Source organism: Thamnophis sirtalis, unplaced genomic scaffold (assembly GCF_051295495.1).
Source record: "Thamnophis sirtalis isolate CommonGarterSnake01/CBP01778 unplaced genomic scaffold, rThaSir2_p1.2 scaffold_11, whole genome shotgun sequence".
In the NCBI taxonomy this organism is placed as follows: domain Eukaryota; kingdom Metazoa; phylum Chordata; class Lepidosauria; order Squamata; family Natricidae; genus Thamnophis; species Thamnophis sirtalis.
Window position 1 is genome coordinate 3594132 of NW_028261391.1, and position 27877 is coordinate 3622008.

The window sequence follows — 27877 nt, forward strand, 5'->3', positions numbered from 1 at the left end:
GAGAGAGAAAAAGAAATAGAGAGAGAGAGAGAGAAAAAAAAGGGGGGGGGGAGCCGAACAAGTGAAACTTAAAAGGAAGAGAGAGACCATGAAGAAACCGAGTGGACAGGCAGCCTGCCGAAAAGGCGACTAAGTATAGGGAGACATAGAAAGATCTAGAAAAAACAACAACAACATCTCTCTCTAAGTCCCATTTACAATCTCGATCCTTCTCGCCAGCCGGGTGCCCCCCCCAAAACCAGTCCTTCTGCCCCCCCCCCCTCCCATCCACCTTTCCAAATATCCGAGCAGATGCTCTCAAGGTGTTGCAGGCTGGCCTTGTCCCGGGCAGGAGGGCAAGAGAAGGGTGGGTGAAGGGGATGAATCTCGCCAGGGCCCCTTACCTCCTAAAAAAACAGTCTTCCGTCACTGGGGAGGAATTGGGGATTCGGCCCCGGGAATCGGGTGAGGAGGGGAGGAACTAAAGCCAGGCCCAAGCCCTGCCCCGGCTTTTTCTCTCAAACGTAGAACAGTCTTACTCTGGAAGTGCTGACGAGGAGGTCGTCGTCGTAAAACTTGGTTTCTATGATCACGTTCCCACTGCAGAGGGAGGAAAGGAAGCAGGGTAAAAAAAACAACAACGTGAAATGGCGAGAGAGAGACAATTTAAGGTTTTAAAAACTGGGCAGCGGGCCCGAGCCTAGGGGCTCTGAATGGGCTAAGCCCGTGATAAAAATAGAATAAGAAAGTTGGAAGGGACCCTGGAGGTCTTCTAGACCAGTGTTTCTCAACCTTGGCAACTTGAAGATGTCCGGACTTCAACTCCCAGAATTCCCCAGCCAGCCTTCGCTGGCTGGGGAATTCTGGGAGTTGAAGTCCGGACATCTTCAAGTTGCCAAGGTTGAGAAACACTGTTCCAGACCAACCCCCTGCCTAGGCAGGAAACCCTATACCGTTTCAGACAAATGGATATCCAACATCTTAAAAACCTCCAGAGTTGGGGTATCCACAACTTCTGGAGGCAAATTCTGTTCCACTGATTCATTGTTCTCACTGTCAGGAAGTTTCTCCTCAGTTCTAAGTTGCTTCTCTCCTTGATTAGTTTCCACCCATTGCTTCTTGTTCTGCCCTCAGGTGCCTTGGAGAATAGCTTGACTCCCTCTTCTTTGTGGCAACCCCTGAGATATTGGAAGACTGCTATCATGTCTCCCCTAGTCCTTCTTTCTATTAAACTAGACATACCCAGTTCCTGCAACCGTTCTTCATATGTTTCAGCCTCCAGTCCCCTCATCCTCTTTGTTGCTCTTCTCTGCACTCTTTCTAGAGTCTCCACATCTTTTCTACATCATGGTGACCAAAACTGAATGCAGATATCCCAAGTGTGGCCTTTCCAAGGCTTTATAAAGTGGTATTAACCCTTCACGTGATCTTGATTCTCCCCCTCTGTTGATGCAGCCTAGAGCTGTGTTGGCTTTTTTGGCAGCTGCTGCCCACGGCTGGATCCTATTTAAATGGTTCTCCACTAGGACTCCAAGATCCCTCTCACAGTTACTACTGTTGAACAAGGCACCACCTATACTGTCCCTGTGCATTTCGTTTTCCTTGCCTAAATGTAGAACCTGACTCTTTTCACCATGGTGTATCTTTTTGGCACCGAGTGCCAAAAAGGGAGCACTTCGTGTGCGAGGAGCAAAAATGTACTTCCGGGTTTTGACGCGCGCTTGCGCCCTGCCCAACAAGTCTTCTGGTTACTGCTGCGCATCTGCGTGGGCCGGTCAGTTGGCTGACACACATGCTCACACCGGAAAACAGGAGAACAGCTCTTACGGTTTCTGGCAGTGCCACACGGAAAAAAGGCCAGCTGATCGTCACAGACGCATGCGCGCCAGAAACCCAGAAGGAGAACGGGTGACACCATGCGTGCCAAGCGGCATGCCAATTCAGCACACGTGCCATGGGTTCGCCATCACAGTGCTCAGGGCTTTACTGTTATTTATTTGATTTTTATTTTGCTTTTATGGCTTTATAGATAACCCCAGGTGGCAAATACTCCTCCTTTCATCTTATTTTCATCATCACCACAACCCTGTGAGGTGGGCTGGACTGAGAAAAAATGACTGGCTCAAAGTCACCCAGTTGGCTTTCATGCCTAAGGCGGGACTAGAACTCACAGACACCTGGTGATTGGTCCAAAGTCACACCTGGTGATTGGTCCAAAGTCACTCAGTTGGCTTTCATGCTTAAGGCGGGACTAGAACTCATAGACACCTGGTGATTGGTCCAAAGTCACCTAGTTGGCTTTCATGCCTAAGGCAGGACTAGAACTCACAGACACCTGGTGATTGGTCCAAAGTCACAGCTGGTGATTGGTCCAAAGTCACCCAGTTGGCTTTCATGCCTAAGGCGGGACTAGAACTCATAGACACCTGGTGATTGGTCCAAAGTCACAGCTGGTGATTGGTCCAAAGTCACCCAGTTGGCTTTCATGCCTAAGGCGGGATTAGAACTCACAGACACCTGTGTTTGTAGGCCAGCACCTTAACCACTACACCAAACTGCTTAAACTAGTGAATTATTTCAGTTGCTGTCTATATTTATTTTGGATATTTTTATTGTTTTAGATGGTTTTACTTATTTACTAATGGTTTTTATAGCTTTAGCACTGAGTCATTGGTTGAGATGGGTGGCTATAGAAAGTGAAGGACCAAATGACTTGCTGGAGCCTGGGGTTGTGGAAGCCGTCCAGCCAGGCTCCAAATAATAAAGAATTGATCATTTCAAGGCCGAAGGAGCCAACCGCAAAGATTCAAAGCCAAAAGCTGGAGGCTATTATTTTTATTTTGTATTTTACTGCCCTCCAAAAAAGTTGGAAGCCCATGATTTTTCTTCTCTCTCATCCCTCACTCTTCCTTTCTCTCTTCCCATTTTCCTATTATCTTTATTTTCATTTGTAATTTTAAATAGGACTAATCGGTTGGATACCCGTGCTTTGCTCTGGAACTATGTGATTGGGCTTGATAAATGGACAATTAAAGCTTGAACATTAATGAGTAGTTACAATCAGCCTCTCCTCTCCCCTTCTTTCCCTCAGGCTGGCCCCACAGAAGTCTCCCCCCCTCCCCTTCGCTCCCTCAGACTTGCCCCACAGAAGTCTCTCCTCTCCTCTCTCCTTCTCTCCCTCAGGCTTACCCCACAGAAGTCTCTCCTCTCCTCTCTCCTTCTCTCCCTCAGGCTGGCCCCACAGAGGCCTCTCCTCTCCCCTTCTCTCCCGCAGGCTGGCCCCACAGAAGTCTCTCCTTTCCTCTCCCCTTCTCTCCCTCAAGCTTGCCCCACAGAAATCTCTCCTCTCCCCTTCTCTCCCTCAGGCTTGCCCCACAGAGGCCTCTCCTATCTTACCCCTTCTCTCCCTCAGGCTTGCCCCATAGAAGCCTCTCCTATGTTATCCCCTTCTCTCCCTTTCAGGTGGGGAGAGGAAGTAGAATGTCTAAATTCCCAGCCGGCAGGCCGGATGCGTCACACGCTGGCCATGCCCACACACACGTGGCAGTTGGAACAGAGTTCTTTTCAGGTGGGAAGGGGGAGTGGAACGTCTAACTCCTTAGCACCAGAGCGTGTTAATAATAATATAAGAAATACTAAGGATCTGATGGTCATTTTGAAAAACCCTTTCTTAGCGAGCACCTAGAAGTCAAGAGGAATATAAGCGCCAAATTTCAAGTTTGTAGGCTTTATGGTTCTGGAGATTTTGCGATGATGGATGAGTGGTATTTCGCTTTTATATATATATATATATATATATATATATAGATAGATAGATAGATAGATAGATAGATAGATAGATAGATAGATAGGTAGATAGATAGATAGATATAGAGATAGAGATAGAGATAGAGATAGAGATAGAGATAGAGATAGATAGATAGATAGATAGATAGATAGATAGATAGATAGATAGATAGATAGATAGATAGATAGATAGATTAGAGATTTTATATATATATATATATAATCCTCCATAAAAAAAATTAAACCAAAAAAAAATCAGGTGAAGCTCACCTGTGAACACAAGCTGGGATGTTTCGCAACTCCCTCCCCCCCACTACCAAAATAATAATAAAAATAATAATCTGAAAATTAATGGCTGCTCTGCAAACTTCATCCCTGATTGGAGCCTTCGGCTAAAGAACAGACTACTTCAACATCTGAATTGGGATCCACTCCGCCCTCTCCGTATTTTGGGAAGTCAATGACTTTGGCCTGGGGTTGTGGGAATGAGAAACGCAACCACTCACGTGAGAACATTCGCTGGCATCATTTGCGACTCTGGAGCGGCTTCTATCAAAGACTGCCAGGTGTTGGTGGAGTTTGGGATGACAAAGCCAAACTCAAAGAACCACTCTGCAAAAATAAGGAGGCGGTGAGCGCCATAAAGAGCCAAATTCCCCCCTTTACGCCTGTTGTGCAGCTAAGTAATGGCCTGGAAGCTGGCCATCCCCCGGCACTTAAGTCTCCTATATGGTCAGGATGAGAAGTGTTTTTTCAACCTTGATAAGTTTAAGATGTGTGGACTTCAACTCCCCGAATTCCCCAACCAGCACAGTGCGTGAGTGTGCACAGATTTGTTGTTGTTAGTTGCAAAGTCATGTCCGACCCATCGTGACCCCATGGACAACATTCCTCCAGGCCTTCCTGTCCCCTCCCATCCCCTGGAGTCCATTGAAGCTCACGCCGGCTGCTTGGGTGACTCCATCCAGCCACCTCCTTCTCTGCCGTCCCCTTCTTCTTCTTTTGCCCTCCATCGTTCCCAGCATGAGGCTCTTCTCCAGGGAGTCCTTCTTCCTTCTCCTTAGATGGAACAAAGTCTTTGAGTTTCCTCTTCAGGATCTGGCCTTCTAAAGAGCAACCAGGGTTGATCTCTTCCAGGACTGACCGGTTGGATGGCCTTGCAGTCCAAGGGACTCAATGCAGGAGTCTTCTTCTCCAGCACCAGAGTTCAAAGGCCTCCATTCTTTGGCGCTCAGCCTTCCTTACGGTCCAACCTTCACAGCCATCCATTGCGACTGGGGAAACCACAGCCTTGACTATGCACACTTTTGTTGGCAGGGTGATGTCTCTGCTTTGTAGCATGCTGTCCAGATTTGCCATTGCTTTCCTCCCTTGGCTGGGTATATATGTATACATACATACATTAAATACATACATATATACCCAGCCCATACCCAAATCTCCCTAGAATAAATTTAGTTTAAATAAAGTGTCAGCAAACACACACACAGTCACACACCTATTTGCTGACATTTTATTTAAACTAAATTTTGTGTATCAATGACCTCTGTAGATGTCATAATAAATAAGCCTTATTTATTATTGGTGCTCACTTCTGATAGGGCAGAAACATGTTAATTCTTTCTGCTACATCTCTCTCTCTCTCTCTCTCTCTCTCTCTCTCTCTCCCTCCCTCCCTCCCTCCCTCTCTCTCTCTCTCCCTCTCCCTCCCTCATTCACTCTCTTTCCTTCTCCCTGGTGAAAACCCAGCCCAGATCCCCCTAGGAGAATACAACTGCACCTTCTAGACATTGTCCCTTGAAATAAACTTTCTGTTCCAGGCGGAATTTTTCCATCTGCTCCGTGGAGGAAAAATTCAGTTCCCGAGATACAGCCTTGCATTTCAGAATCTTCTTAGGAACTCGAGCTGGGGGTGAAAAGAGAGAGAGAGAGGGAGAGAGAGAGAGAGAGAGAGAGAGAGAGAGAGAGAGAGGGAGAGAAGACAGTTGGTAGTTGGTAGAAATTAATATTCCAAATAATAAGCCACGGTCTGCTGTGGCCAAAGGCATAAGAATGTCAGCATAAGCCAAGAGGGGTTTCTGAAAAAATTGTAAAAAAAATGCAGGCAGTGAGGGCAAACCTATGAATGGAAATCTCACCCTTGACGGGAAAAGGAAAAAAGCAACGGTTAGGAAAATCCGTTTTTCATTCAAAAGTGCGTAAAGGATCTCAAGCACAAAGGAATTGTGTCTTTCGATGCATCCCTTCCTCTCAAAGGGACACCTGAACGGTCTTGTTGAATTACCTTCATGGACAAACAAGCTGCCTCCGCTTTAATGCTTTCAGCCTTTTAAACAGGCTGTGGTTCTTGTAAATTATTCAGCAGGATAGTAAAATGATTCCCCCCCCCTTTCAGGAGAAAATGATCTGTATAATAAAGACTTTGAGATCTGGAACCTAACAGCAGATTTTTGGGGTGGGTGGGTGGGGGGGAGCCAACAGCCAGATTAATGGCTTGACAAAACAACTGATGCTGATGTTATCCATTCAATCATACCCAACTCTTCACTCTCGTTATAATCTTCCTTCCTTCCTTCCTTCCTTCCTTCCTTCCTTCCTTCCTTCCTTCCTTCCTTCCTTCCTTCCTTCCTTCCTTCCTTCCTTCCCTTCTTTTTCCTTCCCTTCTTTTTCCTTCCCTCTTCATTCTTTCTTCTTCCTTCCCCTCTTTTTTCCTTCCTTGCTCTCTTCCCATCAACACTCCTGCTGACTGACAAGGAGTCCACTTCCCAGGCTGTTTTTGTGCCTGCTCGGCCAACAATCTTAGTAGCTGAGAAATTCCACGTACTCAGCTTGCAACAGTTCATTTAGTGAGTAAGTTGCGTCACTGAAAAAGGTGACTCGTGGCCGTTTTTCACACTTACAACCCTCGCACCATCCCCAGGGTCAGGTGATCAAAATTCAGATGCTTGGCGACTGACTCATATTTATGACAGTGGCAGGGGTCACCCGGTCCCCTTTTGCGACCTTCTGAAAAGCAAAGTCAAATGGGGAAGCCAGTTTCCCTTAACCACCGGGTTACTCATTTAACAACTGTAGTGATTTGCTTAACAACTGGGGCAAGAAAGGTCGTAAAATGGAGGAAAAACTCACTTAACAGATGTTTCACACAGCAAGATAAATTTTGGGCCCAATTGTGGTCGTAAGCTGAGGACTACCTGTATGTCCTCCTTCGTTGCAATGTGAGGCTACTAAACTGACAGCTAATAACTAGGTTATTTCGCTCCCTAGATGGGTTAAATGCAGCTCCTGCGCCAGTTGGGGGAAATCTTTGCAGCCTCAAGGGGTCAGAACAGGGCGAGCATCTATGGCAGGGGTGTCAAACTCACAGTGTTGTGGCGGTGTCACATGACGTATCAGGACTTTCCCCCCCTTCGCCAAACCAGGCGTGGGCGTGGCCCGTGTGTGACGCGTCTGGCCCGTGGACGGGAAGTTTGACAGCCCAGATCTACGGGAACTTCATAACCTGTGGACTTCAACTCCCAGAATTCCTGAGCCAGTCATGCTCCTTGGAGAATTCTAGAAGTCTCCCGATCTTAGAGGGAACTCGGTGTCAGGCCTGCGGCCATCTTTTCTTTCGGATCTTTGACCTGCCACACTTTCTATTGTTCTGCTATTCATTTTCTACTGTGGGAAGAGGGGGGATTGTACGGATGCGATGTAGCCATAACAACATTCTTTCTAGAAAGTCAAGGTCATCCTTTGTCTTTGCACCTCTGCTCCTGACCGGAATTGGATGGGTGGAAGCTGCCAGCATGGCAGTGGGAGATTGGGTCATGGGATGGACTTGTGGGTGTGGAGGGGGGGGGCGCAAGATCTTGAACTTTCAACTGGGAGGGGCAAACCGGGAAGCTTTCAGATTGGGCTTTTCCCAGATGTGACAACATGGCTCTGTTAATAAATTGGAACTTTGAGCAATACTTTGCCTTGGACTCTGATTTACTTTTGGATGCTATTTGGAACCCCGACGCTCTGGGAGTTGAAGTCCATATTCCTTGAGGTTGAGATACCCTACCCCAGAAACTCCACGCGGCCCCATGTTACCTTCATGCTCCACTCCGGGGACGGAGAGATCTTCTGTTCCTTGCCAGAGGATTTTCCCGGTTTCTGCATCTCGGAGATTCATCCAATTTCTGTTTGCGCAAGAATTAAGGAGGAAAACACGAAAAGGAAACGCGTTCCCGGGCGGTAGCCTCAGTGTCAAGTTCTCCCAGCACTCGGAAAGGAGGACGATATGTCCAAGTGACACGAGGCAAGACGGCTTCCATCGGGCAATGGGTTGGGGAAGCTACAGAACTGGGGGGGGGGAGGGAACCAATAAAAACCCGTCTGCAATATTAAACGAAGCCAGCCCAGCTCTCCAGTGCGAGCAGAAACAGCTTCTTGAAGCAACAAAGGATAAATCTGGAAATGGGCAAAATTCGGCATTCAATCCCCTTTCATCCCCCCTCCACCCGAATGCTCTCAGCACTTGTATGCAATGTAATTTCATTCTAATGTAGGCCAATTACTGTACATTCAAAATGACAATAAAGTATTGTATTGTATTCCATTCCATTCCTTATTCTATTCCGTTCTGTTCTGTTCTATTCTACTCTATTCCTTATTCTATTCTATTTTCTATTCTGTTCCGTTCCATTCCATTCTATTTCTATTCCATTCCATTCCTTATTCTATTCCGTTCAGTTCCGTTCCATTCCATTCTCTTCTCTATTCTATTCTCTTCTATTCCCTTCTATTTCTATTCCATTCCATTCCATTCCTTAGTCTATTCCGTTCCGTTCCGTTCCATTCCATTCCACTCCATTCCATTCTCTTCTCTATTCTATTCCCTTCTATTCCCTTCTCTTCTCTATTCTATTCCCTTCTATTCCATTATATTTCTATTCCATTCCATTCCTTATTCTATTCCGTTCAGTTCCGTTCCATTCCATTCTCTTCTCTATTCTATTCTCTTCTATTCCCTTCTATTTCTATTCCATTCCATTCCATTCCTTAGTCTATTCCGTTCCGTTCCATTCCATTCCATTCCACTCCATTCCATTCTCTTCTCTATCCTATTCCCTTCTATTCCATTATATTTCTATTCCATTCCATTCCTTAGTCTATTCCGTTCAGTTCCGTTCCATTCCATTCTCTTCTCTATTCCCTTCTATTCCCTTCTATTTCTATTCCATTCCATTCCTTAGTCTATTCCGTTCAGTTCCGTTCCATTCCATTCTCTTCTCTATTCCCTTCTATTCCCTTCTATTTCTATTCCATTCCATTCCTTAGTCTATTCCGTTCCATTCCATTCCATTCCATTCCACTCCATTCCATTCTCTTCTCTATTCTATTCCCTTCTATTCCCTTCTCTTCTCTATTCTGTTCCCTTCTATTCCATTATATTTCTATTCCATTCCATTCCTTATTCTATTCTGTTCAGTTCCGTTCCATTCCATTCTATTCTACTCTCTTCCTTATTCTATTTATTCTCTATTCTGTTCCCTTCCATTCCATATTCTATTCTATTCTATTTAAAATGGGTGAGGGCACTTCCAGTACTTGAGGGGAGAGCAAGTGGGGGGGGGGTGTTTGACTTATTCTCCAAAGCACCTGAAAGCAAGACAAGACCCAAGGGATGGAAGCTTTTAGAGAGAGATCCAACCTTCCCGTGATGCTGCAACCGTCCTTAGAGTCAATTTTTCCCCAGTGCCCTTATAAACTTCTAAACGAATGACTGCCTGTACATTAAACGCTAAGGATAAGGTAAAGTTTCCCCTCACACATATGTGCTAGTCGTTCCTGACTCTAGGGGGCGCTGCTCATCTCCGTTTCAAAGCCAAAGAACCAGCGCTGTCCGAAGACGTCTCCGTGCTCATGTGGCCGGCATGACTCAATGCCAAAAGTGCGCAGAACGCTGTTCTCTTCCCACCAAAGGTTTGGTTTCTATTTTGCATTTTTTTTTGTTCTCCAAAGGTTTTATTTCTTTTAAAACACAAATATTTCATCATTCGTCAATCATTAAAACATCGAAGTACATTTTTTTTTTGTCTTTGTGCCCCTCCCTCCCTCCCCCTCTCCCCTCCCTCCTTCCCCCACCCCTGACTTCCCAGAACCCGTACACGGTATGGATTTTTAACAAACACAGTCTAAAATCTATTGGGAAAAAAAGAAATAAAGAAATTAATGACATTCTGCATTGACCTTAGCTTCTTCTTGCTGAACTAACTTTAAACAATTTAAATCATTTCTGATCTTAAGCATAGGCTAACTGGAATTTCTTGGTCCCATATTTATTTTGTATATAGTCAATAGGTTCCTATTTTGCATTTTTTAACGTGCTTTCGAACTGCTCGGTTGGCAGAAGCTGGGACAAGCCACGGGAGCTCACCCCGTTAGGCGGCGCTAGGGATTCGAACCGCCGAACTGCCGACCTTCCTGATCGACAAGCTCAGCGTCTTAGCCCCTGAGCCACCGTTTCCCTAATGCTAAGGATGGTGGGGCCTCAACTCAAGAATGAAATGTGATTCATTCTTTTTTTTTAATTCTGTTTTTTTTCCTATTTGATTTTGTTTAGATTCCCCCCTGCTCCTGTTGGTTACAGGATAGGAACCACTGGATTCCCCCCCACCCCCCCAGTAAGAAAAGGGGTTTGTAATGATTCCTGCCCATTTCCAAAGGCAGCTGGAATAAGGGAAGGGAGAGGATTATTTCCGAAAGACGAAATAATGGCCACCTCCAAGGGAACCTTTGGGCTCAGCGTTTCCTGCCTCTCTCCCTTAAGACCCGGCTGTTTCCCAGGCAGCATCTCCACCCAGGGGCCTGGAGAGCCAACAGGGTCCTTCTCACCCAGCCCAGCTCGGAAAAATAACACAAAAGAACGGGCAGAGATGCCAAGGGGGAGGGGGGGTGCTTGCAGGAGCCCAGAAATCGGGATTTCTCTTCGCCTTTCATGCCTAAGGAAAGACTAGAACTCCCGCTCTCCTGGTGGTCGGCCCGAAGTCACCCAGTTGGCTTTCATGCCTAAGGAAAGACTAGAACTCTCCCTCTCCTGGGAGACTGGGTGACTTTGGGCCGACCACCAGGAAATGTTGGGTCTCCATTGTGGTCATAAATCGAGGACTGCCTCTGATCGTGTGTTCAAGTGACTTTTGTGGTGGTCTTGTTGGGCGCCAGTAGTGTAGCTACAGGTTGTCCTCGACTTACGACCATCATGGTGTCCAACATTTGTCACTAAGTGAGAAATTTGTTAAGGGAGTTGTGCCCGACTCACTTAACAACGGTGTTACTAACTTAACGGCTTCGACAATTCACGTCGCAACTGTGGCGAGACAGGTCACAAAACGGGGCAAAACTTAGTTAACAACCGTAGTCTTGTTTAACCACAGAAATTCTGGGCTCTGTTTTGGTCGTAAGTCCAGGACCGCCTGTAAAAAAAACAAATCTCCTGGAACAGTTTGGATATCTAGAAACCCTTCCTCAGCCCCAGAAGCCCTGGCAGCCTGCTAGGAGCACGCTAATATCATGGCAACGGCATGACATATGTGTGTGCTTGGCCCCCTAAGGATCTGTGCTTTCACAACGGGGGGAAAAAACACCAAATTGGTGCCGAGGGAGATCGGATTTGCTTCTTTCAGGCTGTGAATTGTTCTGTTTCTTAGCTACCGAGAGCAGGGGGCGGCTTCCCTTGCTAAACCAGAACCTTGCAAAAACATACAGGGAGTCCTCAACTTACGAGGGTTCACTTACTGACCGTTCAAACTTACGAGGGCAGGGAAAAAACCCCGACGTAGGGCGGTTTTTCACATTGACGACCGCTGCAACATCCCGGGGTCACGAGATCAACATTCGGATGCTTGGTGACTCGTACTTATGACGTGTGTGTGTGTGTGTGTGTGTGTGTGTGTGTGTGTGTCCTTTTGTGAACGTCTGACAAGCCAAGTCAATGGGGAAGCCAGAAAACCATTTGTCCGAAATGGTATAGGGCAGCGGTGTCAAACTCAATGCCCGCAGGCCGGATCTGGCTTGCGGGGTTCCACCACAAAACTGCGTTCGACTAAAGCGCGCTCGACGAAACCGCGTAGCTGACGTCATCACAGTGCGACGCTGTAAACGCTAAAGCTAAAATTAACCCCTAAACCTAAACCTAACCCCCCCTAAACCTAACCCTAACCCTAACCCTTACCTTAACTTGAATCGGCTTGCTTTCAAAGCGCTATTTAAAGCGCCCTTTTTTCTCCGCGGTCGCTGTTGTCGCGCTGCTGATGACGTCAGCGACGCGGTTTAATCGGGAGCGCTTTAGTGGAGCGCGTTTTTGTCGTGCCACGATTTTCTGGAGTATAAGACACTTTTTTTCCCCTCAAAAAAGAGGCTGAAAATCTGGGTGCGTCTTATACATTGAATACAGTATTTTTGGCCTCCTGAAACCCCGTCCCTTTGCAAAAATGGCTGTGCATAGCCTTTAGGAGGCTTTCAGAGTGCTCCTAGAGGCTGGGGAGGGCAGAAATGAGCAAAAAATGGGCCATTTTTTGCTCGGTTTTGCCCCTCCCCAGGAACACTCTACAAGCCTCCTAAAGGCTATCCATGCCCTTTTTTTAATACCAAAAATGTGCCCCTTTTCGCGAAAAACAGGCCGTTTTGGGGAGGTTTGCAGAGTGCAAAAACTTTTTTTTTAAATTTGCCTCTTCAAAACCTTGGTGCATCTTATACTCTGAAAAATACGGTAAATCTGGCCCGCTTGGAAATATCAAAGGACCGGCCCAGGGCATCTCTGCCAGCCAAACTGGGCTGTCGGGGAGGGGGGGAACGTGCGGCCCCCGCGTGGCCCATTTTTGTCTTCCCTGGCCTCCAGCAGCACTCTGCCGGCTAGAAACGGGCCACGCGGCAGCCTCGTGGGGCCTCCACTCTGCTGTTTTTGGCAAGCAGAATGCTGCTGGAGGCCGGGCAGGACAAAAACAGGCTGTGCGGGGGTCTCCTGGGGTGTCCACGCAGCCCAATTTTGGGTGGCAGAGTGCTGCTTGGAGGCCGGGGACAAAACAGGTTTTTTTCGCCCGAAACCAGCAGGAAAAAAATGCTTTAAAAAGTGCGGGAAAAAGCTTCCCACGATCGCACAGCTCACAGAACCAACGACAATTGTCCCAACTCCCAACCAGTAGCATTTCACCCCTGGGTGGACTTCAACTCCCAGAATTTCTTGCTGACTGGGGAATTCTGGGAGTTGAAGTCCACACATCTTTTTAAAATTGACTGTTAAATCGAGGATTTCCTGCAGTTCAGATTTCTAGATGATTTCTCAGAAAAGCAGGTCGTGAAAAAAAAATTCCTCTTTTTGACGTAGCAAGAATCTCTCTTCTCTTCTGCATTTCCCTGCATAACTTTTCCTTCTTTCCTTCCTTCCCTCCTTCCTTCCCTCCTTCCTTCTTTCCTTCCCTCCTTCTTTCTTTCCTTCCTTCCCTCCTTCCTTTCCTTCTTTCCTCCTTCCTGGCGCTGATGAGGTTACCAAGTTGGGTCGTGAAACGCCTGCAAGAAAACAATCAACCAAGACCACCAAAGACTCCTCCTCCTCTTCCTTTCTCCTCCTCTTCTTCCGCCCTTTCACAAATCCCACGCCCTTGACGACAGACAGGTAGTCCTCGACATACAACGGTTCACTTAGTGACTGTTCAAAGTTACAACGGCACTGAAAAAGGCGAATTAGGGATCGTTTTTCACATTTACGGCCATTGCAGCATCCCTAAGATCACAATGATCAAAATCCTTGCAACTTGGCAACTGACTCATATTTATGACGGCTGCGGCATCCGGGGGGGGGGGGGGTGGCGGGGTCACATGATCCCCTTTTGCGACCTCCTGACCAGCAAAGTCGGGGGGGGGGGAGACAGATTCACACTCCGCCACCAGGCGACTAACTGAAGAACTGCAATGATTCACTTAACCGCTATGGGAAGAAAGGTCGTAAAACGGGGCAAAGGGTCACCTAACAAATGTCACACTTAAGAACAGAAATTTTGGGCTTATTGTTATGGTTGTAAGGCGAGGATTACCTATAAATACTTTTTTTTTTCCTGGCAAGAAAGTGTCAGGCATGGAAGCCATCTTTTGCAATTCAATGCTGTGGGGAAATGGGAAGGGGGATTATATGGAGTATGGGATATATATATATATATATATATATATATATATATATATAGATAGATAGATAGATAGATAGATAGATAGATAGATAGATAGATAGATAGATAGATAGATAGATGATATAGATATATAGATATAGATATAGATAGATAGATATAGATATATGGATTAGATATATAGATTAGATAGATAGATAGATAGATAGATAGATAGATAGATAGATAGATGATATAGATAGATATAGATAGATATAGATAGATATAGATATATAGATTAGATATATAGATTAGATAGATAGATAGATAGATAGATAGATAGATAGATAGATAGATAGGTAGGTAGGTAGGTAGGTAGGTAGGTAGGTAGGTAGGTAGGTAGGTAGATAGATAGATAGATAGATAGATAGATAGATAGATAGATAGATAGATAGATAGATAGATAGATAGATAGATAGTCATATGGGGGATATATATATAGTGTCACAACCCCTGGTAAGCCCCAATTATGGGAGGAAGCTAACTGCTTCCATCATCTGTCAATCGGCTCGTCACAAGAGTCCATCATGACAGAAACCCAATATTTTTACTGTTGCCTTTGTTGTTATCTGTTGCCACAAATAAAACACACACACACACACACATATATATATATATTCATAATAATATTCCTTTCTCAGAGAGTCAAGGCCATCTTGCCCTGCGCCTAGAGGGGCGTGACTGGGAAGCATCTCCAGTTGGGACGGGGCATTGATTGGGCCATGGGATGGACATGAAGGTGCCGGGGAAGGGATTTGGACTTTCGTTTGGGTGGGGAAATCCTGGGAGCTTTCAGATTTGGGTTTTCCCAGATGTGCCAATGTGACATCTCTAATAAAATGGAACTTTGAGGAAACTCAAGCTTCGGGGGTCTTCTTTCGTTGGGGGGGGGGGGTCTTACTTGGGGACCCTGCCAGAAAGATGATCCGAGGGTGTTCTGCTCTCTCAGGAAAAACAATTAAAAATCACAGCCTGTCCAAAACTCCAGCAAACTTTTCAGCTTCGGTTCCTTCTTTTCAGCAACAGCCTTGCTGGACAGTTCCCTCCACCTGAAACTGACTGAGGTGAGCCGATTTCAGAAGTACCGTATTTTTCAGAGTATAAGACGCACCTCCCCACCCAAAAAAGAGGGTGAAAATCTGGGTGCGTCTTATACATCAAATACAGCATTTTCGGCCTCCCAAAAAACCGCCCCCTTCACAAAAATGGATGTGCAGAGGGTTTGGGAGGCCTGCAAAGGACTCCTGGGGACTGGGGAGGGCGACCCCCCCCCCCACAGCCCCAAGCAGCACTCTACAAGCCTCCCAAAGCCTATGGATGCCCTTTTTTGGGCAAAAAACAGGCCCGTTTTCGCAACAATTGGGCGATTTTTTGCTCGTTTTTGTCCCCCAGCCCCCAAGAGCATTTTGCAAGCTCTCAAACTCTCTGCATGCCCCGTTTTTCACCAGAAAATGAGGTGTGGAGAGGGTTTGCAGATCTGCAGAGTGCAAAAACTTTTTAAAAAAAATTATTTCTTCAAAATCCTGGTGCATCTTATACTCCGAAAAATATGGTAATTTCAAAATACAGGAATCCCAAAGAGGCAGCTACACCAGGACAGGTAAACATTGGCAAGGTTTGATCTTAGCAACTCCTTTTTTCTTTTTTCTTTGGCTAGGAAGGTGGAGAGAAATACAGGCAGTCCTCGACTTACGATGGTTCATTTAGCGACCGTTACAACGGCACTGGAAAAAGTGACCTGTGACCGTTTTTCACAGGTACGACCGTTGCAGCATCCCCACGATCATGTGATCAAAATTCAAGAGGCTTGACAACTGACTCGTATTTATGACGGTTGCGGACGGTGTCCCCAGGGGTCATGTCATCCCCGTTTGTCACCTACTGACAAGCCAAGTCAACAGGGAAGCACCAGATTCACTTAACAGCCAGGGTGCTAACTTATCAACTGCAGTGATTCACTTAACAGCGGGAACAAGAAATGTTGTAAAATGCGGGGGGTGGGAAACGCACTTAACAACAGAACAGTCTCACTAAACAACAGAAATGTTGGCTCAGTTGTGGTCATAAGTCAAAGCAAGATAAAGATAAAGATTCCCCTCGCACATATGTGCCTCTCCGTAGTCCTGTGGCCGGCATGACTCAATACCGAAGACGCATGGAACGCTGTTCCCTTCCCACCAAAGGTGGTTCTTATTTTTCTCCTTGCATTTTTTACCTGCTTTCGATCTGCTAAGTTGGCAGAAGCTGGGACAAGTCACGGGAGCTCACTCCATTATGCGGCACTAGGGATTCGAACTGCCGAACTGCTGACCCTTTCTGATCAACAAGCTCAGTGTCTTAGCCACTGAGCCACCATGTCCCTATATAAGTCGAGGTGTCAGCCCTGCAGCCATCTTTTATTTTGGGTCTTTGGCCTGCCACACTTTCTATCATCCTACTATGCATTTTCTATGGTGGGAAAATGGGAGGGGGGGATGTACGGAGTTGGATGATATGTAGCCATAACAACATTCTTTCGAGAAAGCCAAGGTCATCCTTTGTCTTTGCACCTCTGCACCTGACCGGATCTGGATGGGTGGAACTGCCAGCGTGGCAGGGGAACACTGGACAATGGGATGGACTTGTGGGTGTGGGGGAAAGATCTTGAATTTTCAACAGGGTGGGAAAAACGGAGAAGCTTCAGATTTGGGTTTTCCCAGATGTGCCAACATGGCTCTCTTCATCAATTGGAACTTTGAGCAATCCTTTACCTCGGACTCTGATTTAATTTCGGATGCTATTAGGAACCCTGAGATGAGGACACCCTGTAAAACAACCGAGGGTCTTCCCAATTCCCCTCCAAAAGATTCAAACTCACAAGGACCGCCCAATGGTCAGTTTTCTTCTTCACCAGCCAACATGGCGACCTTCTAGAAACAAGAGAAGACAACCAGATTTTCTGCGGTGCCGCACCTTACTGGCATGATGCTCCTAATGCTGACACTGAATTCCAGCCAAGCTCATTATGTGGCACAGTTGCGGTGAACTATTTTAGCCTGTGCCACTGCCTCCCCCACCACTTCCTAGCTCCTGATCTCAAGGTTATAATCTTCTTTATGCTTCTCTGATCCTTCTTCGTGGGCTGCCACCAACAAGAGATTCTGCAACTGCACTACGGGCTCTGGGTGCGGAATCTGAGAGCCCAAATGGCACTGCCCATTTCCTTTGAAAACTGGCTTCCGAGGTTCCTCACTGAACGAGGAAGAAGAACTTTTAAATAGTTAGGCTGGTCTTGCAGATAAATTCGGAAGCGTTAGAGTGCAGTAATTTTTTAAAAGAGCCCCATATATTTATTTCTTTTATTAAATTTCTATGCTGGGCATCTCTCCTGCAAGATAACTCTGGGAGGTGTGTGTGTGTGTGTGTGTGTGTGTGTATGTATATTGCTATATAAAGAGAGAGCATTAGACCCTTCCATGCTATATAGCGTATTGGGCAGCTAACCTGGGTTAGGGAGATGATAGATAGATAGATAGATAGATAGATAGATAGATAGATAGATAGATAGATAGATAGATAGATAGATAGACAGACAGACAGACAGACAGACAGAGAGAGAGAAAGAGAAAGAGAGAGCGAGGTATGATAGATAGATGCAGATGGAGAGAAGTAAGTAGGTGTGATAGCTAGATAGCTAGATAGACGATAGAGGCAGAGAGACAGACAGACAGGAGAGTGGTAGGTAGGTATGACAGATAGATGATAGATAGATAGATAGATAGATAGATAGATAGAGACAGATAGACAGACAGACAGACAGACAGACGAGAGGTGAGTAGCTATGATAGATAGATAGATAGATAGATAGATAGATAGATACAGATGGAGAGAGGATGATACATAGATAGATAGATAGATAGATAGATAGATAGATAGATAGATAGATAGATAGATAGAGATGGATAGATAGAGATAGATGGAGAGAGGATAGATAGAGATAGAGATAGAAAGAGAGAGATAGAAAGATAGAGAGATAGAGATAGAGAGAGAGAGAGAGAGAGAGACAGACACACACACACACACACATCGTATTTTTCAGGGTATAAGACACACCTTCCCCCCCTAAAAGAGCATGGAAATTGTTGGTGCATCTTATACACCGAATACAGCCATTTTTGCCCCCCCCCCAAGCCACGCCCCCGCATCCTATCTTTGCAAAAAACAGACGTAAAATGGGTCCTTTTTTTGCAAAAAACAGAGGCGTTTTTGCCGTTCCCCCAGCCCCCAAAAGCACTCTGCAGGCTTCAGCAGGGCTTGGGGGGAGGCAAAAACGTCCCCATTTTGGTGAAAAAGAAGCCATTTTTTTTGCAAAAAGGGGGGCATTTTTGCTTTCCCCGACCTCAGCCCTGCTTGAAGCCTGCAGAGCGCTCCTGGGGGCCAGAGAGGACAAAACCTTTTTTTACCGCTTCCAAATCTTGGTGTGTCTTATACACCAGTGCATCTTATAGTCCAAAAAATATGGTAGGTAGGTAGATGATAGATAGATATGGATAAATAGACAGACAGTAAGACCTCAACTGACAAGAGTTCTTTTAGTGACCGTTTAAAGTTGCAACGGCAGTGATAAAAGTGACCTGGCCATTTTTCACACTTACATCCGTTGCAGCATCCCCATGGTCAAGTGAACAGATGCTTGGCAGCGGATTCATATTTATGACGGTTGCAAGATCGACAAGCGAAACCAATGGGGGAAGCCGGATTCACTTAAACACTCCTCTGGCTAATCTCACGAGTGCAGCGATTCACTTAACAACAGTGGCAAGGAAGGTCGTCCAGCGGGGCAAACCCTCACTTCACAAATCCCTCACTCCGCCATGTAAATGCTGGGCTCGACTGTGGTCGTAAATCGAGGATGACTTGCATATGGATGTCACTTTAAAAAGAAAAACTGAGGATTTTTTGTGTGAACCTAAAAGATGATAAAGATAAGTCAGGCTATAAAGAGAAAGGCTATTTAGGGATGCATCTGTCTTCAGGCCCAGCCAACGTGAAAATAAAACAAGCAAAGCACAACCCCACATACTGAAAAATAAAACCGCCACCTCTTCAGAGGAACAATCGGATTACAAATTGTGGCTGGAATGCAGAAAACATGACTGCTTAAACAAAACAGAGAAAGAGTCCCAGGTCTGGACTGTGTAAACATTTATCCCCCGCACTAAGGTTCAGAATAGAATAGAATAGCATAGCATAAATATTGGAATATAGAATGGAATGGAAAGAATAGAATAGAACAGAATAGAACCGAATAGATAGCATAGAATAGAATAAAATTGGAATATAGAATAGAATAGAACAGAATAGAAAGATAGCATAGAATAGAATAAATGGAATATAGAATGGAATGGAATGGAAAGAATAGAATAGAACAGAATAGAATAGATAGCATAGAATAGAATAAATATTGGAATATAGAATGGAATGAAATAGAATAGAGTAGAATACCAGAGTTGGAAGGGACCTTGGAGGTCTTCTAGTCCAACCCCCTGCTGAGGCAGGAAACCCTATACTGTTTCAGACAAATGGCAACTTCTGTAGGCAACTTCTGTTCCACTGATTCATTGTTCTAACTGTCAGGAAATTTCTCCTCAGTTCTAAGTTGCTTCTCTCCTTGGTTAGTTTCCACCCATTGCTTCTTGTTCTGCCCTCAGGTGCTTTGGAGAATAGTTTGACTCCCTCTTCTTTGTGGCAACCTCTGAGATATTGGAAGGCTGCTATCATGTCTCCCCTGGTCCTTCTTTCCATTAAAGTAGACATACCCTGTTCCTGCAACCGTTCCTCTCATGTTTTAGCCTCCAATCCCCTAATCCCTTTTGTTGCTCTTCTCTGCACTCTTTCTAGAGGATCTAGATTTGAGAATGAAGAGTGGGCTCCAATCCAGAATTTCTTCATTTAGCTTTTCTCAACCCATCTTTACTTTTACATCAAGGAGAGAAGCAACTTAGAACCGAGGAGAAATTTCCTGACAGTGAGAACAATTAATCAGTGGAACAGAAGTTGCCTCCAGAAGTTGTGAATGCCCCAACACTGGAAGTCTTTAAGAAGATGCTGGATAGCCATTTGTCTGAAGTGGTGTAGGGTTTCCTGCCTGGGCAGGGGGTTGGACTAGAAGACCTCCAAGGTCCCTTCCAACTCTGTTATTCTATTCTATTCTAATTTCATTCCATTCTATATTCCAATATTTATTCTATTCTATGCTATCTATTCTGTTCTGTTCTATTCGAAGATTAGAAGACCTCCAAGGTCCCTTCCAACTCTGCTATTGCATTATTGTATTGTATTCGGTGTTCCTGGCAACAGGTGATGCTGTTTCTATTTGTCATGGAAATAGAGGACAGCTCTTGGGAGATACAGTTTTCTCCCGAATGAGACCTCACCAAATGTAGTGAGCAAATCAGATATTGCAGCAGTCCTCAAGCTAGCATGCTCTATATCTGGGGTGTCAAACTCCAGGCCTGCGGGCTGGATCTGGACAACAGGGTGCTTAGATCCAGCCCGCAGGGCCACCCTGGAAAAGTGAGGGACTGGCCCAGCAAAACGGGCTCCCGAGCTCAGTTTACAGCTGCAACGGCCTCCTGCAATCCTCTGACAGCTAAAACAGGCTCTCGAGCTCTGTTTATGGCTGTGAGGGCCTCCTGCAAACCTCTGACAGTTAAAACGGGCTCCCGAGCTCCATTTACGGCTGCGATGATCTCCTGCAATCCTCTGCCAGCAAAAACAGGCTCCTGAGCTCTGTTTCCAGCTGTGATGGCCTCCTGCAATCCTCTGACAGCTAAAACAGGCTCCCGAGCTCCGTTTACTGCTGCGACGGCCCCCTGAAACCCTCTGACAGTTAAAACGGGCTCCCGAGCTCCATTCCTGAGCTCTGTTTCCAGCTGCGATGGTCTCCTGCAATCCTCTGCCAGCAAAAACAGGCTCCTGAGCTCTGTTTCCAGCTGTGATGGCCTCCTGAAATCCTCCGACAGGGAAAATGGGCGCCCGAGGTCCATTTCCGGCTGCGATGGTCTCCTGCAACCCTCTGTCAGCAAAAACAGGCTCCGTTTCCAGCTGTGACGGCCTCCTGAAACCCTCTGCCAGCTAAAACCGGGTCCCGAGCTCTGTTTACGGCTGCCACGGCCTCCTGCAATCCTCTGCCAGCGAAACGGAGGTTCAGAGCCTGTTTTTGTTGGCAGAGCACTTGGGCTGCCACAGGGACCCCCGACATGAGTGACATCAAGCAGGACACGCCTACTCTGGCCACACACACACACATGCACACACAAACACCGTGACCCGTCAAAACCGCGGTCCACAAAAGCGCGATCGCCGAAAGCGCGCATTTGACGTCATCACAGCGCGACGAAAAAAATTAAAAATTGAAATAAAAATAAAATTAAAGCAAGCCGATTCACATATAGGTAAGGGTTAGGTTTAGGGTTAGGGTTAGGTTTAGAGCGTTAGGGTTACGTTTAGCGTTAGGTTAAGGGTTAGCGTTAGGTTTAGCGTTACGTTAACGGTTAGGTTTAGGGTTAGATTTAGGGTTAGGTTAAGGGTTAGGTTTAGGGTTAGGTTTAGGGTTAGGTTTAGGGTTAGGTTAAGGGTTAGGTTAAGGGTTAGGTTTAGGGTTAGGTTTAGGGTTAGATTTAGGGTTAGGTTAAAGGTTAGGTTTAGGGTTAGGTTAAGGGTTAGGTTTAGGGTTAGATTTAGGGTTAGGTTAAGGGTTAGGTTTAGGTTTAGGGTTAGGTTTGGGGGGGTTAGGGTAAGGTTTTCGCTTTATTTTTACATTTTTCGATCACAGCGCGATGTTTTCGTCGCGCTGTGATGACGTCAAATGTGCGCTTTCGTCGACCGCGATTTTGTCCTCCGCGGTTTTGTGGTGGAACCCACAAACACACACCCAGGATCAAACACAACCCTGATGCAGCCCTCAATGAAATTGAGTTTGACACCTCTGCTCTATATCAACCCCACCACCCTCCTATTCTGCTCCAAGCCTGCATTTGGTTTACTAGCAACACGCCAAGCGGGAGGCGCATTCACGAGATTAAAAATACGCTTTTGACCTTGTCTTGGGGGGGGGGGGAATGCAACGAGAGGGAAGGTGGAAGAGCATTTGCTACCGACAGGAGAATTTTATGTGAGTGGAGCCTCATGGGATTTGTTTTTAAGGGAGGCCAGTTGTTACAACTCGAGGTCTTTTCGACTTGATGTGCCATTTGGCTCGCTCGCTCGAGCAATTAGCTCTGTAAGGGTTCTCCGTGCAACACGCTCCTTCCTGCGCTTACAACCGAGGGAGAAGGATTTGGAGGGTGAATTCCACAGCAGACATCTACACAATCTCACCAAAGGGTTGTGGGGAGGGGGGAAGACAGGGTGTAAAAGCAGGAACTTTGGATTAGTCTACCTTACTACAGCCCCAGTTAGTACTTATTGTAGATGCCTGGTAAGCTGTTAAGAGGGGTTCCTTGGTGGTGTCAAGAGGGATTTGCACAGTCAGTTGACAGATGCTCTCTTGAGCTGGGGGCTTGTCTTTTTTTTTGCAGACGTTTCGTTACCCAACTAGGTAACATCATCAGTGTTGTAAGGGAGTGGAGGGTTGCATTGATGATACCTAGTTGGGTAATGAAACGTCTGCAAGAAAACAAGCAAGAGCGGAGAGCACCAAGGAGCCCATAGTCCTTTTCCTCCTCCACCACCTCTTCTTTCTCCTCCTCTTCCCCTTCCTCCTAGCACTGATGACGTTGCCTAGCTGGGTACTGAAATGTCTGCAAGAAAACAACCAAGCTCAGAGAGCACCAAGGGCCCCACAGTCTTCTTCCTCCTCCACCTCCTCCTCTTCCTCTCCTTCCCTCCCTCCTCCCTTCCTTTCCTCCTCCCTGCCTTCTAGCACTGGTGATGCTCCCTAGTTTGGGTAATGAAATGTCTGCAAGAAAACAACGAAGCTCAGAGAGCACCAAGGGCCCCACAGTCCTTTTCCTCCTCCTCCTCCCCTTCCTCCTTTCTTCTAGCACTGATGTTGCTGCCTAGTTGGGTACTGAAACGTCTGCAAGAAAAGAAGCAAGATCAGAGAGCACCAAGGGCCCCACAGTTCTTTTCCTCCTCCTCCTCCCCTTCCTCCTTTCTTCTAGCACTGATGTTGCTGCCTAGTTGGGTACTGAAACGTCTGCAAGAAAAGAAGCAAGATCAGAGAGCACCAAGGGCCCCACAGTTCTTTTCCTCCTCCTCCTCCCCTTCCTCCTTTCTTCTAGCACTGATGTTGCTGCCTAGTTGGGTACTGAAACGTCTGCAAGAAAAGAAGCAAGATCAGAGAGCACCAAGGGCCCCACAGTCCTTTTCCTCCTCCTCCTCCCCTTCCTCCTTTCTTCTAGCACTGATGTTGCTGCCTAGTTGGGTACTGAAACGTCTGCAAGAAAAGAAGCAAGATCAGAGAGCACCAAGGGCCCCACAGTTCTTTTCCTCCTCCACCACCTCTTTCTCTTCTCCTCCCTTCCTTCCTCCTTCCTCCCTTCTAGCACCGATGATGTTCCCTAGTTGGGTACTGAAACATCTGCAAGAAAACAAGCAAGATCAGAGAGCACTGAGGAGCCCCCAGTCCTCCTTATCCTCCTCCATCTCCTTCTCCCCTTCCTCCTTTCTTCTAGCACTGATGATGTTCCCTAGTTGGGTCATGAAACATCTGCAAGAAAACAACCAAGCTCAGAGAGCACCAAGGACCCCTCATTTCAACCCATAACTACAGAGGTTCCTCATTGAAACTGCCAAGAGGAGGTATGGATCCCTTATGTTTCCCATCAACTTGTAAAGCCTATACCAGGGGTCGGCAACCTTAAACACCCAAAGAGCCACAAAGGTGCTAACTGGAAGTCCCCCCCACCCCACTTCCCTGTTCAATTCCGGAGCTGACCGGAAGTCCGCTTCCCTCACCATAGAGTCTCCTCCTAGCGTGAGGTCCTTTTTCCTCTACCTGCCCTAACCAAAAGCACTATCGATTGTGGAGCCAACCGGCAATAAGGAGCCACGGCAGAGGGATGAAGGAGCCATGTGTGGCTCCAGAGCCCTGTGCGGCTCCAGGGTGGCTGATTGTGGCCTATACTTAAAACTAAGTGTCCAAAAAGCGATTTGGGAAGTCCTCCAAACAAATGTTAGATAGCCTAAGAAGAAAGGCCACAGCTTCCCCAAACACACTAACTGCATCCATGCATCTTATTTAGATCTGATCCCAGCATTATTTCTGGGTTTGCACCATACAGGTAAGTCCTCGGTTTACAACCGAATCGAAGTCTGATCGAAGTTACAATGGCACTGAAAAAAAATGACTTATGACCGTTTTTTTTCACCCTTACGACCAGCATCCCCCACAGCCATGTGATCAAAATCCGGATGTTTGGCAACTGCCGTTTGTTTATGACGGTCGCAGTGTCCCAGGGTGGTGTGATCCGCTTTTGCAACCTTCAGAAAAGCTGGAAGCCAGGTTCACTTAGCAACCGTGTTGCTAACTTAACTACTGCAGTGATTCACTTAACAAAGGTGGCAAGAAAGATCGTAACATGAAGCAAAGCTCCACTTAACCAACGTCTTGCTTTGCAACAGAAATTGTAGGCTCAACTGTGGTCATAATTCAAGGAATACTTGTATAGGGCAGCATGAAGCAACCACGCCAGCTGGGCTCAGACAATAGATTAACCCAGTGTAGGAAGTTAAAACCCACCCCTCTCCTAGAAAAATGGAATATCCTGGGAAAGATTGAAAAAAGGCAGAATATTATATTTTCAGAAATGGAGAAACATGTTTTTAGGCAGGAAGCAGGCTCACTCTTAATAGCCCCCACCATTGTCAATGGCCATTAAAAGGCCTGGGCCAGTCTACTCTACATAACAAAGACCTCTCCCCCCTTCAGCTGCAGGGTGATGGGATGAAGGCATGATAGTCTTAGCCCTTTACCCATCTCACCACAGGGCACCTGGGAAGAAGGAGAATACTGAGCTTAAGGTAAGATATGTTCACCTGACAACCATTAAATGCTGGAATCCTTAACTTACGACAGTTCATTTAATGACTTTTCAATGGCACGGGAAAGCGACTTAGGACCGTTTTTCACACTTACGACTGATGCACACTGTCCCCCACGGGATCCACGTTCAGACGCTTGGCAACTGACTCCTCTTTATGACGGTTGCACGCGATCCCCTTTTGCGACCTTCTGACAAGCCAAGTCTATGCGCAAGCCAGATTCACTTAACGACCGAGTGACTTAACTTCACAAATGCGGCGATTCACTTAGCACCAGTGGCAAGAAAAGTCATCCCATGGGGGCAAACCTCACTTAACAATTGTCCCGCTTAGCAGCAGAAATTCAAGGCTCAATTGTGGTCAAAACTTGAGGACTACTTCTATAGGGGGTAGGAACCGGAGCCACAAATTAATAAGCAGTATTTACCCTGGCAACCTCACAGCCCCCAAATTATTCATTCACCTGGTAGAGTTGGGGGGGGGGGGGAACAGGAATTCCAGCCAATACAGGCAGTCCTTGACTTACGACCACAAACTTTTCAAGTGAGAATTTAAGTGAGTTTCGCCCCAGTTTACAACCTCTCTTGCCAACGTTGTTCATTGAATCGCCGCGGTTATTAGTCAGACAGTTGTTAAGTGAATCTGGCTTCCCCATTGACTTTGACAGTCAGAAGGTCGCAAAAGGAGATCGCGTGACTCCCTGGGATGCTGCCACGGTCGTTAAGCATGAACCAGTGGCCCAGAGTTTGAATTTTGAATCACTGAAAAGGTCGCCCCTGTGAAAAACGGTCATTATTGGTGGAACGCAAAGGGAATAAACCTACTCAAGAATATCTGTTGTTTTGAAGGGGATAAAAGGCACAATTGGAATATATTGTATATCTAAGAAATCTACGGGAAAAATTTAAACAAGGGTCATTAGGGGGTGGGGGGGTACGGTGCAATAGGAGGGGTTTTTCCCTTCTTTTTTGTCTTTCTTTTTGCATTCAGATATATATGTACTGTTTGCATTATTTGTGTCTCAACCCCCCCCCAAAATGGTCCTGTCACTTTTTGCAGCGACGGTCACTAAATGAACTATTGTACTGTATTGGGGGACCCTAGGGCAGCTCAAGACACTTCCTCCCCGCTCTCCCCCAGGAGAGCACCCCAAAAATCACTGCCCCGTTGAAAAATGGGTCCTGTCACTTTTTTTCAGCGACCGTCGCTAAACGAACCGTTGTAGGTCGAGGACTACGTTTTGGGGGACTGCAGGCAGCTCAAGACACTCCTTCCCCACCTGCCCCAGGAGAGCCCCCCCCCCAAATAAGCCCCCTATTGCTCATCACCCTGGTACCGTATTTATCTAGCCCCTCTTAAAATAGGGGTCTCCAATTTCGTCCCCTTTAAGCCTGGCGGACTTCAACTCCCAGAATGCCCCAGCCAGCAAACTTGGCTGGGGCATTCTGGGAGTTGAAGTCCACCAGGCTTAAAGGGGACCAAGGTTGGACTGCTATGAACCATCCCTCCCAAGTACCGTAAGTCACCAAATAAAAGCGCACACCACCCCCAAGGTAGCCCCTAGAATAGAACGTCACCGTATTTCTTCTTTGGACGCTCCCTCCTAAATTCGCCCCCCCCCCTCCCCGCCGCCGCCGCATTACCGTATTTCCCGGCCGCCCCGCTCCCTCGCGCGCCTCCCAGGCAGGCCGGATACAGTTTGAATCCCCGGAGGATCTCCTTGGCCCGCTGCTTCTCTTCCTCCTCTTCCTCCTGGCTCGACATGGTCCCGCTGGGCGCCCCTGGCAGGCCTGGCCGAGGAGGGGAGCGAGGCGAAAAGGCAGAGCTCGCCGGCCCGGACTCCCCTGCGCCCGCCAGTGTACCAGCTGAACCAACCCACCCAGGGGAGGGAGGAGCCGACCCGCGCCGACCAATCGCCGCCCGAGGATGTCGACGGGCGGGCTCGGCGGCCAATCACAAGGCGAGGAGAGGCTTGAGGGGGCGGCGACGCCCCACCGGTCGCTATGGAAGGGACGCCCCCCCCCCACCGCTTTCGCAGCAACCGCAGGCGGCTGGAGACGGGTGCCGCCGCGGGACAATCTTCTCCAAAAAGCGTGGATTCTTGCCCGCAGTGGGAGACGCCGTTGCTGCGGGAAGCGCTGCGGCGGAGCGCGCCCCCTGGCGCCCAGAGGCAATAGCAATAGCAGTTAGACTTATATACCGCTTCATAGGGCTTTCAGCCTAAGCGGTTTATAGAGTCAGCATATTGCCCAAACAGTCTGGGTCCTCATTTTACCCACCTCGGAAGGATGGAAGGCTTTTGCCCCTTCCACGCGTGGGCTTTCTCGTTGCTTCGTGGTTATTTCGGGCAGGGGGTGTGTAGCTCCAACTTTGGCAACTTTAAGAGTTGTGGACTTCAACTCCCAGAATGCTCTAGCCAGCTATGTTATGTTGGCTGGGGAATTCTGGGAGTTGAAGTCCACAGCTCTTAAAGTTGCCAAGTTTTGACTCCCTTGTTTTGGGGGCAACTTCAGTTGGGAAACTCCATGTTTCCTCCCTTGTGATTTCTCCCCATTCTTTTAACTTTTCCACTTTTTTAAAAAAATAACTTTTCCCCCCCCTCTCTAAAGGCGTGGCTGGGTTTATTCATTTACCTAAACAATTATAACTCAGTATTCTAGTTTTGATATATTGCAGCATGGCTGTGTTTATTCATTTACCTAACATTTAGTGTTTATCTCTTCCCACATGACTATACCCATGTTGCTTATATCTTTCAATTTATATTGTTTTATTTGTTTGCTAATACAATTTGACCATCACTAAGTGTTGCATCTTTTTATTCTTGGTGAATGTATTTTATTGTCCTTATGTATCTGAAGAGCATAGGCACCAAAGACAAATTCCTTGTTTGTCCA

The 27877-nt window shown here is 46.8% G+C and overlaps 1 protein-coding gene across 1 annotated transcript; it reads right to left on the reverse strand.

The window, feature by feature from the left end:
* Positions 1-33: 33 nt before the first annotated feature.
* Positions 34-26857, reverse strand: LOC148043439 (retinal rod rhodopsin-sensitive cGMP 3',5'-cyclic phosphodiesterase subunit delta). The gene is made up of 5 exons (XM_087725071.1): positions 26677-26857; positions 7846-7934; positions 5546-5671; positions 4272-4377; positions 34-579 (listed from the first exon to the last, which is right to left on the reverse strand). Exons 1-5 carry the CDS (start codon positions 26742-26744, stop codon positions 498-500), a joined length of 471 nt encoding a protein of 156 aa, XP_087581197.1. The 5' UTR covers positions 26745-26857; the 3' UTR covers positions 34-497.
* Positions 26858-27877: the final 1020 nt, after the last annotated feature.

What these genes read in the sequence shown, in the direction of transcription:
- LOC148043439 (XM_087725071.1), bottom strand. Translation starts at nt 26,744, where the DNA reads ATGTCGAGCCAGGAGGAAGAGGAGGAAGAGAAGCAGCGGGCCAAGGAG. An exon ending in ATCCTCCGGGGATTCAAACT is followed by an intron (nt 7,935 to 26,676) that starts GTATCCGGCCTG and finishes TTGCGCAAACAG; the next exon opens with AAATTGGATGAATCTCCGAG. An exon ending in ATGCCAGCGAATGTTCTCAC is followed by an intron (nt 580 to 4,271) that starts GTGAGTGGTTGC and finishes CTCCCTCTGCAG; the next exon opens with TGGGAACGTGATCATAGAAA.